This window comes from Pristiophorus japonicus, chromosome X (assembly GCF_044704955.1).
Source record: "Pristiophorus japonicus isolate sPriJap1 chromosome X, sPriJap1.hap1, whole genome shotgun sequence".
NCBI lineage: Eukaryota > Metazoa > Chordata > Chondrichthyes > Pristiophoridae > Pristiophorus > Pristiophorus japonicus.
The window spans coordinates 39,834,176-39,852,821 of NC_092010.1; the positions used below are offsets into that span (position 1 = coordinate 39,834,176).

Genomic DNA, 18,646 nt, shown 5'->3' on the forward strand with positions numbered 1-18,646 from the left:
CGCACTGTCGGAGGGGCAGTACTGAGGGAGCGCCGCATTGTCGGAGGGGCAGTACTGAGGGAGCGCCGCACTGTCGGAGGGGCAGTACTGAGGGAGCGCCGCACTGTCGGAGGGGCGGTACTGAGGGAGCGCCGCACTGTCGGAGGGGCGTTACTGAGGGAGCGCCGCACTGTCGGAGGGGCGGTACTGAGGGAGCGCCGCACTGTCGGAAGGGCGTTACTGAAGGAGCGCCGCACTGTCGGAGGGGCAGTACTGAGGGAGCGCCGCACTGTCGGAGGGGCAGTACTGAGGGAGCGCCGCACTATCGGAGGGGCAGTACTGAGGGAGCGCCGCACTGTCGGAGGGGCAGTACTGAGGGAGCGCCGCACTGTCGGAGGGGCAGTACTGAGGGAGTGCCGCACTGTCGGAGGGGCAGTACTGAGGGAGCGCCGCACTGTCGGAGGGGCAGTACTGAGGGAGTGCCGCACTGTCGGAGGGGCGGTACTGAGGGAGCGCCGCACTGTTGGAGGGGCAGTACTGAGGGAGTGCCGCACTGTCGGAGGGGCGGTACTGAGCTCCCATGTGCTCACCTGCACTGTGATCCCTGAAAGCCAGGGAGAGATGACCTGAGGGAGGAAAAGAGTGACTAAAGTAAATGTTGGTCCCTTCGAAGATGAGAAGGGGGATTTAATAATGGGAAATGTGGAAATGGCTGAGACCTTAAACAATTATTTTGCTTCTGTCTTCACAGTGGAAGACACAAAAACCATGCCAAAAATTGCTGGTCACAGGAATGTGGGAAGGGAGGACCTTGAGACAATCACTATCACTAGGGGGGTAGTGCTGGACAGGCTAATGGGACTCAAGGTAGACAAGTCCCCTGGTCCTGATATAATGCATCCCAGGGTATTAAAAGAGATGCGGAAGTTATAGCAGATGCATTCGTTATAATCTACCAAAATTCTCTGGACTCTGGGGAGGTACCAGCGGATTGGAAAGCAGCTAATGTAACGCCTCTGTTCAAAAAAGGGGGCAGACAAAAGGCAGGTAACTATAGGCCGGTTAGTTTAACATCTGTAGTGGGGAAAATGCTTGAAACTATCATTAAGGAAAAAATAGTGGGACATCTAGATAGGAATAGTGCAATCAAGCAGACGCAACATTGATTCATGAAGGGGAAATCATGTTTAACTAATTTACTGGAATTCTTTGAGGATATACCGAGCATGGTGGATAGAGGTGTACCGATGGATGTGGTGTATTTAGATTTCCAAAAGGCATTCGATAAGGTTCCACACAAAAGGTTACTGCAGAAGATAAAGGTACGCGGAGTCAGAGGAAATGTATTAACATGGATCGAGAATTGGCTGGCGAACAGAAAGCAGAGAGTCGGGATAAATGGGTCCTTTTCGGGTTGGAAATCGGTGGTTAGTGGTGTGCCACAGGGATCAGTGCTGGGACCACAACTGTTTACAATATACATAGATGACCTGGAAGAGGGGACAGAGTGTAGTGTAACAAAATTTGCAGATGACACAAAGATTAGTGGGAAAGCGGGTTGTGTAGAGGACACAGAGAGGCTGCAAAGAGATTTAGATAGGTTAAGCGAATGGGCTAAGGTTTGGCAGATGGAATACAATGTCGGAAAATGTGAGGTCATCCTCCTTGGGAAAAAAAACAGTAAAAGGGAATATTATTTGAATGGGGAGAAATTACAACATGCTGCGGTGCAGAGGGACCTGGGGGTCCTTGTGCATGAATCCCAAAAAGTTAGTTTGCAGGTGCAGCAGGTAATCAGGAAGGCGAATGGAATGTTGGCCTTCATTGCGAGAGGGATGGAGTACAAAAGCAGGGAGGTCCTGCTGCAACTGTACAGGGTATTGGTGAGGCCGCACCTGGAGTACTGCGTGCAGTTTTGGTCACCTTACTTAAGGAAGGATATACTGGCTTTGGAGGGGGTACAGAGACGATTCACTAGGCTGATTCCGGAGATGAGGGGGTTACCTTATGATGATAAATTGAGTAGACTGGGTCTTTACTCGTTGGAGTTCAGAAGGATGAGGGGTGATCTTATAGAAACATTTAAAATAATGAAAGGGATAGACAAGATAGAGGCAGAGAGGTTGTTTCCACTGGTCGGGGAGACTAGAACTAGGGGGCACAGCCTCAAAATACGGGGGAGCCAATTTAAAACCGAGTTGAGAAGGAATTTCTTCTCCCAGAGGGTTGTGAATCTGTGGAATTCTCTGCCCAAGGAAGCAGTTGAGGCTAGCTCATTGAATGTATTCAAGTCACAGATAGATAGATTTTTAACCAATAAGGGAATTAAGGGTTACGGGGAGCGGGCGGGTAAGTGGAGCTGAGTCCACGGCCAGATCAGCCATGATCTTGTTGAATGGCGGAGCAGGCTCGAGGGGCTAGATGGCCTACTCCTGTTCCTAATTCTTATGTTCTTATGTAGGAAGGGGAGGGGGTCAGTGGGATTATGAGTGTGTGTGTGTGTGTGTGTTAGGTCCGTGCAGCAGAGCTGGTCTCCAGTCGTCCTGGTTGACCCTTGCCCCCGGACCAAGACCTCGCTCTGTCAAGCCCGTGTGGTGGCTGGTGTACAACGGTCACCCCACGTTAAAAAAACCCACCCACAGGCATCTTCCACCCTTCAGGATGTAGTTCGGGATCTGGAATGTCAGGACTCTCAATGGGTAACCCCAACAGCGATAGGCCGCGACATCACACCGCCATCGTTGCAACCACCGTCTGCCACACCCGTGACAGAGACTGTGGGTCCCACATTGGTCTCATCAGTCACGTGCGAACTCGTGTTAGCGTGGAAGCACGTCATCCTCGACTCCGAGGGGCTGCCAAAGAGCATAAGAACATAAGAAATAGGAGCAGGAGTCGGCCATTCGGCCCCTCAAGTCTGCTCCGCCATTTAATACGACCATGGCTGATCCGATCATGGACTCAGCTCCACTTCCCCACCCGCTCCCCATAACCCTTCACTCCCTTATCACTCAAACATCTGTCTATCTCCACCTTAAATATATTCAATGTCCCAGCCTCCACAGCTCTCTGGGGCAGAGAATTCCACAGATTTACAACCCTCTGAGAGAAGAAATTCCTCCTCATCTCAGTTTTAAATGGGCGGCCCCTTATTCTAAGACCATGCCCCCTAGTTCTAGTCTCCCCCATCAGTGGAAACATCCTCTCTGCATCCACCTTGTCGAGCCCCCTCATAATCTGATACATTTCGATAAGATCACCTCTCATTCTTCTGAATTCCAATGAGTAGAGGCCCAACCTGCTCAACCTTTCCTCATAAGTCAACCCCCTCATCCCCGGAATCAACCGAGTGAACCTTCTCTGAACTGCCTCCAAAGCAAGTATATCCTTTCGTAAATACGGAGACCAAAACTGCACGCAGTACTCCAGGTGTGGCCTCACCAATACCCTGTATAACTGTAGCAAGACTTCCCTGCTTTTATACTCCATCCCCTTTGCAATAAAGACCAAGATACCATTGGCCTTCCTGATCACTTGCTGTATCTGCATACTAACCTTTTGTGTTTCATGCACAAGTACCCCCAGGTCCCGCTGTACTGCGGCACTTTGCAATCTTTCTCCATTTAAATAATAACTTGCTCTTTGATTTTTTTTCTGGCAAAGTGCAAAACCTCACACTTTCCCACATTATACTCCATCTGCCAAATTTTTGCCCACTCACTTAGCCTGTCTGTGTCCTTTTGCAGATTTTTTGTGTCCTCCTCACACATTGCTTTTCCTCCCATCTTTGTATCGTCAGCAAACTTGGCTACGTTACACTCAGTCCCTTCTTCCAAGTCGTTAATATAGATTGTAAATAGTTGGGGTCCCAGCACTGATCCCTGCGGCACCCCACTAGTTACTGATTGCCAACCCGAGAATGAACCATTTATCGCGACTCTCTGTTTTCTGTTAGTTAGCCAATCCTCTATCCAGGCTAATATATTACCCCCAGCCCCGTGAACTTTTATCTTGTGCAGTAACCTTTTATGTGGCACCTTGTCAAATGCCTTCTGGAAGTCCAAATATACCACATCCACTGGTTCCCCTTGATCCACCCTGTTCATTACATCCTCAAAGAACTCCAGCAAATTTGTCAAACATGACTTCCCCTTCATAAATCCATGCTGACTCTGCCTGACCGAATTTTGCTTTTCCAAATATCCTGCTACTGCTTCTTTAATAATGGACTCCAACATTTTCCCAACCACAGATGTTAGGCTAACTGGTCTATAGTTTCCTGCTTTTTGTCTGCCTCCTTTTTTAAATAGGGGCGTTACATTTGCAGTTTTACAATCTGCTGGGTCCTCCCCAGAATCCAGGGAATTTTGGTAAATTACAACCAATGCATCCACAATCCCTGCCGCTACTTCTCTTAAGACACTCTTAATCTGAGACTAAGCCCCCTAGTTCTAGATTCCCCCACGAGGGGAAACATCCTCTCTGCATCTACCCTGTCGAGCCCCCTCAGTATCTTTTACGTTTCAATAAAATCATCTCTCATTCTTCTAACCTCCAACCTTTCAGACCCAACCTTTCTTCATTTGATAACCCCCTCATCTCAGGAATCAACCGAGTGAACCTTCTCTGAACTGCCTCCAATGCAAGTATATCCTTCCTTAAATAAGGAAACCAAAACTGCACGCAGTACTCCAGGTGTGGCCTCACCAATACCCTGTACAGTTGTAGCAGGACTTCCCTGCTTTTATACTCTATCCCCCCGCTTGCTTTGGGAGTCTCGTGTCTGGGGAACCATGCGGACAATGTGGCCCTGCCCAGCGGAGCTGGTCGAGTGTGGTCAGTGCTTCGATGCTGGGGATGTTGGGCCTGGTCGAGGACGCTAACGTTGGTGCGTCTGTCCTCCCGGGGGATTTGCAGGATCTTGCGGAGACATCGTTGGTGGTATTTCTCCAGCGACTTGAGGTGTCTACTGTACATGGTCCATGTCTCTGAGCCATACAGGAGGGCGGGTATCACTACAGCGCTCTACTCGGAACACCTTCACGGGCAAATGAGCCCCAGGTGGGCAGAGGAAACGTTACATGGGACCACCCTCAAAGCCTCCCTGATAAAGTGCAACATCCCCACCGACACCTGGGAGTCCCTGGCCCAAAGACCAGTCCGCCCTAAGTGGAGGGAGTGCATCCGGGAGGGCGCTGAGCACCTCGAGTCTCGTCGCCGAGAGTGTGCAGAAACCAAGCGCAGGCAGCGGAAGGAGCGTGCGGCAAACCAGTCCCACTCTCCCCTTCCCTCAACGTCTATCTGTCCCACCTGTGACAGGGACTGTGGTTCCCGTATTGGACTGTTCAGTCACCTCAGGACTCGTGTTTAGAGTGGAAGCAAGTCTTCCTCTGATCATGATGTACCTTGCTGAAGGACAGGTAAGGTGCAGGGCGTGTTGGAAGGTATCTTGCCCCTGGTTACAGTGGGTTTAGTGCCCCTTTAATGAGGGGGCACTTGTATTAACGTTTAACAGAAATAGTTGTACACCCAGCTGACTAACAATGCTTGATTTTCGCCCCCCCCCCCTCCCCCAGACCAAACCGGTGGCATTTGCTGTGCGAACCAACGTGGCGTATTGCGGGCCGCTCGATGAGGAGTCACCGGTCCAGGGAGCGGCCATCTCCTTCGATGCCAAAGACTTTCTGCACATAAAAGAGGTTAGAACTGATTTCAAACAGATGTTACACGGCTATGTTCCACGTCCCACGGTCAAGTGTAGCATCCCAATGGACCCAACCCCTTCACATTCACTCCCACTGTACACAATCCCAATGGACCCAACCCCTTCACATTCACTCCCACTGTACACAATCCCAATGGACCCAAACCCCTTCCCATTCATTCCCACTGTACACAATCCCAATGGACCCAAACCCGTTCCCATTCACTCCCATTGTAAACAATCCCAATGGACCCAAACCCCTCCCCATTCACTCCCACTGTACACAATCCCAATGGACCCAAACCCCTTCCCATTCACTCCCACTGTACACAATCCCAATGGACCCAAACCCCTTCCCATTCACTCCCATTCTACACAATCCCAATGGACCCAACCCCTTCCCATTCACTCCCCCTGTACAAAATCCCAATGGACCCAATCCTTTCCCATTCACTCCCACTGTACACAATCTCAATGGACCCAAACCTGTTCCCATTCACTCCCACTGTACACAATCCCAATGGACCCAAACCTGTTCCCATTCACTACCACTGTACACAATCCCAATGGACCCAAACCTGTTCCCATTCAGTCCCACTGTACACAATCCCAATGGACCCAAACCCCTTCCCATTCACTCCCATTGTACACAATCCCAATGGACCCAATCCCTTCCCACTCACTCCCATTGTACACAATCCCAATGTACCCAACCCCTTCCCATTCACTCCCACTGTACACAATCCCAATGGACCCAATCCCTTCCCATTCACTCCCACTGTACACAATCCCAATGGACCCAAACCCCTCCCCATTCAATCCCAATGTACACAATCCCAATGGACCCAAACCCCTCCCCATTCACTCCCACTGTACACAATCCCAATGGACCCAACCCCTTCCCATTCACTCCCACTGTACACAATCCCAATGGACCCAACCCCTTCCCATTCACTCCCATTGTACACAATCCCAATGGACCCAAACCCCTTCCCATTCACTCCCACTGTACACAATCCCAATGGACCCAAACCCCTTCCCATTCACTCCCACTGTACACAATCCCAATGGACCCAACCGCTTCCCATTCACTCCCACTGTACACAATCCCAATGGACCCAACCCCTTCCCATTCACTCCCATTGTACACAATCCCAATGGACCCAATCCCTTCCCATTCACTCCCACTGTACACAATCCCAATGGACCCAACCCCTTCCCATTCACTCCCATTGTACACAATCCCAATGGACCCAAACAGCTCCCCATTCACTCCCATCATGCTCACTTTCATTGATCACTCTCACCTTCTGTTTCTCTCTGAACTGACCTCCCCCACACGTTTCGAGTTGGGCTTCGATTCCCCACTCGGTGGAATAGCCCGATCAAACTCACTGTCCAGACTTACCCTTGAACTCCCTCCCTCCCGACCCCCGCCAGCAGCTAATTACGTCCTCCGTTCCCTTTCTCTTGCACAACCGCGCCCGATTTCCAGCGCTCCACCATCGGTGGCCATGCCTTCTGTTGTCTGGGCCCCAAGCTCTGGAAATCCTTAAAACCTCCCAAGCTGTTGGTCACCTGTCCCTGGTATCTCCTTATGTGGCTTGGTGTCTCATCGCGCTCCTGTGAAGTGCTTTGTGGACGTTTTGCTATGCTAAAGACACTATATAAATTCAAGATGTCGTTGTTGCTTCTACAGAAATACAACAATGACTGGTGGATCGGACGGTTAGTGAAGGAGGGATATGAAACTGGCTTCATCCCGAGTCCACTGCGGCTGGAAGCCATCAGGTCGCGACAGAATAACCACGGGTATGAACCTTGCTCAACAAATCACTGCTTGGGCCCTAGCTGGGGTATTGAGTCAATTTTGGGCGCCGTGCATTAGCAAGGATGCCCCCGTGAGGATGCTCACTGGTTGTGAGAGCTGTTGAGTGGGAGTGGCTTAACCAGGTCACGTGATGTTCACAAGACTCAATAAAACCCCAGCCAGTTGGGTTCGGGGGGTTCCACGATGGGGCAGGTGGTTGTGAGCCTGGTGGATGAACCGGTAATGTGTAGCGTGATTGTTAAACCTTTGCTAATAAACCAACTAGTTCTTAATCGCGATGTGTTGCTATGAATTCTTAAGCTAAGAACCCATGAAGCAAATACGTCTTAAACGATAAGGGGATAAGGGGTTATGGGGAGCGGGCGGGGAAGTGGAGCTGAGTCCATGATCAGATCTGCCATGATCGTATTAAATGGCGGAGCAGGATCGAGGGGCCGAATGGCCTACTCCTGCTCCTATTTCTTATGAGGGGGTCGTCTTATGAAGATAGGTTGAGCAGGTTGGGCCTATATACATTGGAGTTCAGAAGAATGAGAGGTGATCTTATCGAAAGGTATAAGATTATGAGGGGGCTCGACAAGATGGATGCAGAGAGGATGTTTCCACTGATGGGGAAATTAAACTAGGGACATAGTCTTAGAATAAGGAGCCGCCCATTTAATACTGAGATGAGGAGGAATTTCTTCTCTCAGAGGGTTGTAAATCTGTGGAATTCTCTGCCCCAGAGAGCTGTGGAGGCTGGGACATTGAATATATTTAAGGCGGAGATAGACAAATTTTTGAGCGATAAGGGAGTGAAGGGTTATGGGGAGCGGGTGGGGAAGTGGAGCTGAGTCCATGATCAGATCAGCCATGGTCGTATTAAATGGTGGAGCAGGCTCGAGGGGCCGAATGGCCGACTCCTGCTCCTATTTCTTACGTTATTACAGTTGGAGAGGGTGCAGAGGGAGATTGACCAGAATGGTCCCGGGGGGATGAGGGACTTCAGTGACGTGGGGAGACTGGAGAAGCTGGGGTTGTTCTCCTTGGGGCAGAGAAGGTTAAGGAGGAGATTTAATAGAGGGGTTCAGAATCAGGAGGGGTTTTGATGGAGTAGATCGGGGAGAAACTGTTCCCCGGGGGCAGGAGGGTGGGGTAACCAGAGGGACACAGATTGACGATAATCGGCGATGGAACCAGAGGGGGAGATGGGGAGAATGTGTTTACGCAGTGAGTTGTTGTGATCGGGAACGCGCTGCCTGAAAGGGCGGTGGGAGCAGATTCAATCGTGACTTTCAAACCGGGAATTGGGTAAATACTGGAAGGGGAAAAATTCACAGGGCTGTGGGGGAAAGGGCAGGGGGGAGTGGGACTGATTGGGTCGCTCTGTCACAGAGCCGGCACAGCACGGGCAACGATGGGCCCAGTGGGATCCTCCTGTTCCTAATGTAACAGGCTCGATGGGCCGAATGGCCTCCCTCTGTTGCTGCGTGATTTTCTGGTTCTAATTAACTAGTATAAGTATAGCCTGCAGCTCAGCACAAAGACAGGGTCCCTCGAGAGATGTATCTTTGGCTTCCAGCCCTCCCAGTGCAACCTCAGCAACTGAAGTCGCAAACACGTTGGCTCCTAACCAGAAAGTTAAAAATAAACGACTTGCATTTTTACCATCCCTTTGGTTGACTCAGAGCTTCCCAAAGCACCTTGCTGACAATCAATGTACTTTCTCCCAGTGCGCTCGCTGTTGTAATGTGGGAAACGCGGCAGCCGATTTGCGCACAGCAAGCTCCCACAAACAGCAATGTGACAACTGACCCAGATCATGTGTTTGTAGTGATGTTAATTCAGAGATAAATATTGGCCCCAGGACACCGGGGAGAAATCCCCCTGCTCTTCCTCGAAATAGTGGCCGTGGGATCTTTTACATCCACCTGAGGGGACACATGTGGCCTCGGTTTAACGTCTGATCCGAAAGATGAACCCTCCCAACAGTGCGGCGCTCCCTCAGTACTGCCCCTCCGACAGTGCATCACTCCCTCAGCACCGCCCCTCAGACAGTGCGGCGCTCCCTCAGTACCGCCCCTCCGACAGTGCGGCACTCCCTCAGTACTGCCTCTCCGACAGTGCGGCACTCCCTCAGTACTACCCCTCCAACAGTGCGGCACTCCCTCAGTACTGCCCCTCCGACAGTGCATCACTCCCTCAGCACCGCCCCTCAGACAGTGCGGCGCTCCCTCAGTACCGCCCCTCCGACAGTGCGGCACTCCCTCAGTACCGCCCCTCCGACAGTGCGGCACTCCCTCAGTACCGCCCCTCCGACAGTGCGGCACTCCCTCAGTACCGCCCCTCCGACAGTGCGGCACGCCCTCAGTACTGCCTCTCCGACAGTGCGGCACTCCCTCAGTACTGCCCCTCCGACAGTGCGGCACTCCCTCAGTACTGCCCCTCCGACAGTGTGGCGCTCCCTCAGTACTGCCCCTCCGACAGTGCGGCACTCCCTCAGTACTGCCCCTCCGACAGTGCAGCGCTCCCTCAGTACTGCCCCTCCGACAGTACGGCGCTCCCTCAGTACCGCCCCTCCGACAGTGCGGCACTCCCTCAGTACTGCCCCTCCGACAGTGTGGCGCTCCCTCAGTACTGCACTAGAGTGCCAGCCTAGATTTTTGTGCTCAAGTCTCTGTAATGGGACTTGAACCCACAACCTTCTGACTCAGAGGTGAGAGGGCGAGGGAGAGAGTGCCAGCCACTAAGCCATGGATAACACCGTAATTCACGAGAAATCTCTTTACCCAGAGCGGGGTGAGAATGTGGGACTCGCTGCCACAGGGAGGGGTTGAGGCGAATAGTATCGATGTAGTTAAGGGGGAGCTGGATAAACACATGAGGGAGAAAGGAATAGAAGGATATGGTGATGGGGTGAGATGGAGAGGGGTGGGAGAGGGCTCGAGTGGGGCATAAACCCCAGCACGGAGCGGTTGTTCCCAATGTCCTGTGTCTGTGATGTACGCTCGATGTGATTCCCTGTCCATACGTCAGTCGAACAGCAGTGCAACACTCAGCGGAATGAGCAGGGGCTACCTGTACACTGATGGGCGGGTTTGCGATAATTAACAACATAAGAAATAGGAGCAGGAGTCGGCCATTCAGCCCCTCGAGCCTGCTCCGCCATTTAATACGATCATGGCTGATCCGATCATGGACTCAGCTCCACTTCCCCGCCCGCTCCCCATAACCCTTCACTCCCTTATCGCTCAAAAATCTGCCTATCTCCGCCTTAAATATATTCAATGTCCCAGCCTCCACAGCTCTCTGGGGCAGAGAATTCCACAGATTTACAACCCTCTGAGAGAAGAAATTCCTCCTCATCTCAGTTTTAAACGGGCGGCCCCTTATTCTGAGACTATGCCCCCTAGTTCTAGTCTCCCCCATCAGTGGAAACATCCTCTCTGCATCCACCTTGTCAAGCCCCCTCAGAATCTTAAGTTTCAATAAGATCACCTCTCATTCTCCTAAACGCCAATGAGCAGAGGCCCAACCTACTCAACCTTTCTTCATTAGACAATCCCCTCATCTCCGGAATCAACCGAGTGAACCTTCTCTGAACTGCCTCTAAAGCAAGTATATCCTTCCTTAAACACGGAGACCAAAACTGCACCTGCAGTACTCCAGGTGTGGCCTCACCAATACCCTGTATAACTGTAGCAAGACTTCCCTGCTTTTATACTCCATCCCCTTTGCAATAAAGGCCAAGATACCATTGGCCTTCCTGATCACTTGCTGTACCTGCATACTAACCTTTTGTGTTTCTTCAGTGATGGTCACTAATGTTACTATCCTCTTCATCAGGAAAGGCGGTGGAAATTCGTCTACCAGCCTTGGGGAGATGGTGTCAGCGAGCTGGAGATCAACTCCCCCATCGACAGGTAGGTCAACTCAACGTCCTCCTGTCGCTAATGTAACAGGCTCGAGGGGCTGAATGGCCACCTCCTGTTCCTAATGTAACAGGCTCGAGGGGCTGAATGTCCTCCTGTTCCTAATGTAACAGGCTCGAGGGGCTGAATGGCCTCCTCCTGTTCCTAATGTAACAGGCTCAAGGTGCTGAATGGCCTCCTCCTGTTCCTAATGTAACAGGCTCAAGGGGCTGAATGGTCTCCTCCTGTTCCTAATGTAAAAAGCTCAAGGGGCTGAATGGCCTCCTAATGTAACAGTCTCAAGGGGCTGAATGGCCTCCTCCTGTTCCTAATGTAACAGGCTTGAGGGGCTGAATGGCCTCCTCCTGTTCCTAATGTAACAGGCTCGAGGGGCTGAACGGCCTCCTCCTGTTCCTAATGTAACAGGCTTGAGGGGCTGAATGGCCTCCTCCTGTTCCTAATGTAACAGGCTCGCGGGGCTGAATGGCCTCCTCCTGTTCCTAATGTAACAGGCTCAAGGGGCTGAATGGCCTCCTCCTGTTCCTAATGTAACAGTCTCGAGGGGCTGAATGGCCCACATTCTGAATTTTTTTGTCTAATATAATTCTTTTGTTTCCATTTCACAGCAAAACAGAAGCAAAAAGTGGTAAGTGTGTATCTGTACCTTTGATGAACTTCTGTACTTCGGATGTGAGCAATGGGTACAGCATGGGGTTAGATGCAGAGTACAGCACCCTCTACACTGTCCCATCAAACACTCCCAGGGCAGGTACAGGGGGTTAGATACAGAGTAAAGCTCCCTCTACACTGTCCCATCAAACACTCCCAGGGCAGGTACAGGGGGTTAGATACAGAGTAAAGCTCCCTCTACACTGTCCCATCAAACACTCCCAGGGCAGGTACAGGGAGTTAGATACAGAGTAAAGCTCCCTCTACACTGTCCCATCAAACACTCCCAGGACAGGTACAGGGGGTTAGATACAGAGTAAAGCTCCCTCTACACTGTCCCATCAAACACTCCCAGGGCAGGTACAGCACGGGTTAGATACAGAGTAAAGCTCCCTCTACACTGTCCCCATCAAACACTCCCAGGGCAGGTACAGGGGGTTAGATACAGAGTAAAGCTCCCTCTACACTGTCCCATCAAACACTCCCAGGGCAGGTACAGGGAGTTAGATACAGAGTAAAGCTCCCTCTACACTGTCCCATCAAACACTCCCAGGGCAGGTACAGGGAGTTAGATACAGAGTAAAGCTCCCTCTACACTGTCCCATCAAACACTCCCAGGGCAGGTACAGGGAGTTAGATACAGAGTAAAGCTCCCTCTACACTGTCCCCATCAAACACTCCCAGGGCAGGTACAGGGGGTTAGATACATAGTAAAGCTCCCTCTACACTGTCCCCATCAAACACTCCCAGGGCAGGTACAGGGAGTTAGATACAGAGTAAAGCTCCCTCTACACTGTCCCATCAAACACTCCCAGGGCAGGTACAGGGAGTTAGATACAGAGTAAAGCTCCCTCTACACTGTCCCATCAAACACTCCCAGGGCAGGTACAGGGAGTTAGATACAGAGTAAAGCTCCCTCTACACTGTCCCATCAAACACTCCCAGGCCAGGTACAGGGGGTTAGATGCAGAGTAAAGCTCCCTCTATAGTGTCCCATCAAGCACTCCCAGGGCAGGTAGAGCTCGGGGTTAGATACAGAATAAAGCTCCCTCTACACTGTCCCCATTAAACACTCCCAGGGCAGGTACAGGTGGTGTATTAATAGAGACAGAGAGTACAAAAGGAAGGAAGTTATTGTAACCCTTATATAAATTACTGGTTTGGCCTCCACTGGGGCATTGTGTCCAGTTCTGGACACCGCACTGTAGGGAGGGTGTGAAGGCCTGGGAGAGGGTACAGAGGGAGATTGACCAGAATGGTCCCGGGGGGGATGAGGGACTTCAGTGATGTGGGGAGACTGGAGAAGCTGGGGTTGTTCTCCTTGGAGCAGAGAAGGTTAAGGGGGAGATTTAATAGAGGGGTTCACAATCAGGAGGGGTTTTGATGGAGTAGATCGGGGAGAAACTGTTCCCCGGGGGCAGGAGGGTGGGGTAACCAGAGGGACACAGATTGACGATAATCGGCGATGGAACCAGAGGGGGAGATGGGGAGAATGTGTTTACGCAGCCAGTTGTTGTGATCGGGAACGCGCTGCCTGAAAGGGCGGTGGGAGCAGATTCAATCGTGACTTTCAAACCGGGAATTGGGTAAATACTGGAAGGGGAAAAATTCACAGGGCTGTGGGGGAAAGGGCAGGGGGGAGTGGGACTGATTGGGTCGCTCTGTCACAGAGCCGGCACAGCACGGGCAACGATGGGCCCAGTGGGATCCTCCTGTGCTGTATCATTCTGTGATTCTGAGATACTTGTTTAAAGGCTGTGGATGAGTGCGATGACAATTGTTAGTTGGGTCATGTGAAGGAATATGTTTCAAACTACGCTACGTAGTCCAACGCACTCCTGGCTGGCCTCCCACATTGTACCCGACGTAAACTAGAGGTGATCCAAAACTCGGCTGCCCCATGTTCTAACTCGCACCGAGTCCCGCTCACCCATCACCCTCTGTGCTCACTGCCCCCGTGTTCTAACTCGCACCGAGTCCCGCTCACCCATCACCCCCTGTGCTCGCTGCCCCATGTCCTAACTCGCACCGAGTCCCGCTCACCCATCACCCCCTGTGCTCACTGCTCCATGTCCTAACTCGCACCCAGTCCCGCTCACCCATCACCCCCTGTGCTCGCTGCCCCATGTCCTAACTCGCACCGAGTCCCACTCACCCATCACCCCCTGTGCTCACTGACCTACATTGGCTCCTGGTTAAGCAACGCCTCGATTTCAAAATTATCATCCTTGTTTACAAATCCCTTAATGGCCTCCTCGCCCCTCCCTATCTCTTTAACCCCCTCCAACCCCTCCCTATCTCTGTAACTTCCTCCAGCCCCTACACCCCTCCCTATCTCTGTAACCTCCTCTAGCCCCTACACCCCTCCCTATCTCTAATCTTCTCCAGCCCCTACATCCCTCCCCATCTCTGTAACCTTCACCAGCACCTACACCCCTCCCTATCTGTGTAACTTCCTCCAGCCCCTACACCACTCCCTATCTCTGTAATCCCCTCCAGCACCTACACCCCTCTCTATCTCTGTAACTTCCTCCAGCCCCTACACCCCCCCCGAGATCTCAGTGCTCCTCTAATTCTGCCCTCCTGACCATTCCTGATTATAATCGCTCCACCATCGGTGGCCGTGCCTTCTGTTGCCTGGGCCCCAAGCTCTGGAACTCCCTCCCTAAACCTCTCTACCTCTCTACCTCTCTCTCCTCCTTCAAGGCGCTCCTTAAAACCGACCTCTTTGACCCAGCTTTTGATCACCTGTCCCTAATATCTTCTTGTGTGGGTCGGTGTCAAATTTTTAGTCTCATAATACTCCTGTGAAGAGCCTTAGGACGCTTCCCTACGTTAAAGGCGCTATATAAATACATGTTTTTGTTGTTGTAAGTGGGCTGAAACCGTTTGCTTGTTTTAGACAGAACTGGTTCCGCCTTATGACGTCGTACCTTCCATGAGGCCGGTGGTTCTTGTCGGTCCTTCGCTCAAAGGATACGAGGCAAGTGACAAACTCATTGGTTGGGGAGTGGGGCCAAGTGGGTGTGTGGTGAATCCCACTTCAGGGACTTGAGCACAGAAATCTAGACTGACACTCCCAGTGCAGTACTGAGGGAGCGCCGCACTGTCAGAGGGGCGGTACTGAGGGAGTGCCGCACTGTCAGAGGGGCGGTACTGAGGGAGTGCCGCACTGTCAGAGGGGCGGTACTGAGGGAGCGCCGCACTGTCAGAGGGGCGGTACTGAGGGAGCGCCGCACTGTCAGAGGGGCGGTACTGAGGGAGTGCCGCACTGTCAGAGGGGCGGTACTGAGGGAGCGCCGCACTGTCAGAGGGGCGGTACTGAGGGAGTGCCGCACTGTCGGAGGGGCAGTACTGAGGGAGCGCCGCACTGTCGGAGGGGCAGTACTGAGGGAGCGCCGCACTGTCGGAGGGGCAGTACTGAGGGAGCGCCGCACTGTCGGAGGGGCAGTACTGAGGGAGTGCCACACTGTCGGAGGGGCAGTACTGAGGGAGCGCCGCACTTTTGGAGGGGCAGTACTGAGGGAGCGCCGCACTGTCGGAGGGGCAGTACTGAGGGAGCGCCGCACTGTCGGAGGGGCAGTACTGAGGGAGCGCCGCACTTTTGGAGGGGCAGTACTGAGGGAGCGCCGCACTTTTGGAGGGGCAGTACTGAGGGAGCGCCGCACTGTCGGAGGGGCAGTACTGAGGGAGCGCCGCACTGTCAGAGGTGTCGTCTTTCGTTAAACCGAGGCCCCGTCTGCCCCCTCAGGTGGACGTAAAACATATCGTGACACTATTTCGAAGAGGAGCAGGGGGTTATACTGGCTAATGTTTATCCCTCAATCAACAGAACAAAACAAATGATCCTGGTCATTATCACATTGCTGTATGTGGGAGCTTGCTGTGCGCCAATTGGCGTTTCCCACATTACAACAGTGACTACACTCCCAAAAAGTACTTCATTGGCTGTAAAGTGCTTTGGGACGTCCGGTGGTCGTGAAAGGCGCTATATAAATGCAAGGCTCTATTTGTCTTTTACCCGTGAGAGAGATATTTAAGGTCGATTGTCCGAGTCAGAAGCAAACCGCTAATTTAATGTCGGTGATCTTACGGTACTACACCTATTGTCTGTCTTCATTCTCTATTTTCCATCCCCTGCCTCCATCTCTCCATCTCTCTCTCTTCTCTGTCTCTAACTCTCTCCTTCTGCAGGTCACCGACATGATGCAAAAAGCCTTGTTTGACTTCTTGAAGCACAGATTTGATGGAAGGTGAGAATCATTGATCAGAAAACGGTGTCCCGAAAAGGATAGGAACTTAAACCCTCCCCCACGACCACAGAGACCCACGCTGGCCCCTTGACAAGAGCAATACCACACAAATCCCACCCTCCCCACAGTACTGAGGGAGTGCTGCACTGTCAGAGGGGCAGTACTGAGGGAGCACCGCACTGTCGGAGGGGCAGTACTGAGGGAGCACCGCACTGTCGGAGGGGCAGTACTGAGGGAGTGCCGCACTGTCGGAGGGGCAGTACTGAGGGAGTGCTGCACTGTCGGAGGGGCAGTACTGAGGGAGCGCCGCACTGTCGGAGGGGCAGTACTGAGGGAGCACCGCACTGTCGGAGGGGCAGTACTGAGGGAGTGCCGGACTGTCGGAGGGGCAGTACTGAGGGAGCGCCGCACTGTCGGAGGGGCAGTACTGAGGGAGCGCCGCACTGTCGGAGGGGCAGTACTGAGGGAGTGCCGCACTGTCGGAGGGGCAGTACTGAGGGAGCGCCGCACTGTCGGAGGGGCAGTACTGAGGGAGCGCCGCACTTTTGGAGGGGCAGTACTGAGGGAGCGCCGCACTGTCGGAGGGGCAGTACTGAGGGAGCGCCGCACTGTCGGAGGGGCAGTACTGAGGGAGCAGCGCACTGTCAGAGGGGCAGTACTGAGGGAGCGCCGCACTGTCGGAGGGGCAGTACTGAGGGAGAAGGAGGTGGTGAGCCTCCTTCTTGAACCGCTGCAGTCCGTGTGGTGAAGGTGCTCCCACAGTGCTGTTAGGGAGGGAGTTCCAGGATTGTGACCCAGCGACGATGAAGGAACGGCCGATATATTCCCAAGTCGGGATGGTGTGTGACTGGGAGGGGAACGTGGAGGGGGTGGTGTTCCCATGCGCCTGCTGCCCTTGTCCCTCGAGGTGGGTAGAGGTGGCGGGTTTGGGAGGTGCTGCCGAAGAAGCCTTGGCGAGTTGCCGCGGTGCATCTTGTAGACGGTGCACACTGCAGCCACGGTGCGCCGGTGGTGGAGGGAGTGAGTGTTGGAGGTGGTGGAGGGAGTGAGTGTTGGAGGTGGTGGAGGGAGTGAGTGTTGGAGGTGGTGGAGGGAGTGAGTGTTGGAGGTGGTGGAGGGAGTGAGTGTTGGAGGTGGTGGAGGGAGTGAGTGTTGGAGGTGGTGGAGGGAGTGAGTGTTGGAGGTGGTGGAGGGAGTGAGTGTTGGAGGTGGTGGAGGGAGTGAGTGTTGGAGGTGGTGGAGGGAGTGAGTGTTGGAGGTGGTGGAGGGAGTGAGTGTTGGAGGTGGTGGAGGGAGTGAGTGTTGGAGGTGGTGGGGAGCGTGGCCCATCGAGCGGCCTGCTTTGTCCTGGATGGTGTCGAGCTTCTCGAGTGTTTGTTGGAGCTGCAACTCATCCAGGCAAGTGGGGAGTGTTCCCTCACACTCCTGACTTGTGTCTTGTCGATGGTGGAGAGGCTTTGGGGAGTCAGGAGGTGAGACACTGGCCGCAGAATACCCAGCCTCTGACCCGCTCTTGTGTTGTTGCTCATCCCACCAGGATCTCCATCACTCGAGTAACTGCTGACCTGTCCCTGGCTAAACGATCGGTGCTCAATAACCCCAGCAAACGGGCCATCATTGAAAGGTCAAACACCAGGTCAAGTATCGGTGAGTGCAGGGGTCAGGGGGCGAGAGATCGTGTTCACCCAATGAGCGTTCCATCTTCACCCCAAAAACACACATTCATTTCCGACTCTCACGAGTCCCGCTCACCCATCACCCCCTGTGCTCACTGCCCCGTGTCCTAACTCACACCCAGTCCCGCTCACCCATCACCCCCTGTGCTCACTGACCCCGTGTCCTAACTCACACCGAGTCCCACTCACCCATCACCCCCTGTGCTCACTGCCCCGTGTCCTAACTCACACCCAGTCCCACTCACCCATCACCCCCTGTGCTCGCTGCCCCCGTGTCCTAACTCGCACCGAGTCCCACTCACCCATCACCCCCTGTGCTCACTGCCCCCGTGTCCTAACTCACACCGAGTCCCACTCACCCATCACCCCCTGTGCTCACTGACCCCGTGTCCTAACTCACACCGAGTCCCGCTCACCCATCACCCCCTGTGCTCACTGCCCCCGTGTCCTAACTCGCACCCAGTCCCACTCACCCATCACCCCCTGTGCTCACTGCCCCGTGTCCTAACTCGCACCGAGTCCCGCTCACCCATCACCCCCTGTGCTCACTGCCCCCGTGTCCTAACTCGCACCCAGTCCCACTCACCCATCACCCCCTGTGCTCACTGCCCCGTGTCCTAACTCACACCGAGTCCCACTCACCC

General features: G+C 53.3%; 1 protein-coding gene across 1 annotated transcript in view; it reads left to right on the top strand.

Moving 5' to 3' along the window:
• Positions 1-18,646, top strand: part of LOC139240909 (voltage-dependent L-type calcium channel subunit beta-3-like) — a 31,643-nt gene that overhangs the window by 4,319 nt on the left and 8,678 nt on the right. The window contains exons 3-9 of the mRNA XM_070869416.1: positions 5,556-5,678; positions 7,383-7,495; positions 11,340-11,416; positions 12,031-12,050; positions 14,976-15,056; positions 16,268-16,326; positions 17,864-17,973. Coding sequence (XP_070725517.1) covers positions 5,556-5,678; positions 7,383-7,495; positions 11,340-11,416; positions 12,031-12,050; positions 14,976-15,056; positions 16,268-16,326; positions 17,864-17,973 — 583 coding nt within the window. The remainder of the gene's footprint in view (positions 1-5,555; positions 5,679-7,382; positions 7,496-11,339; positions 11,417-12,030; positions 12,051-14,975; positions 15,057-16,267; positions 16,327-17,863; positions 17,974-18,646) is intronic.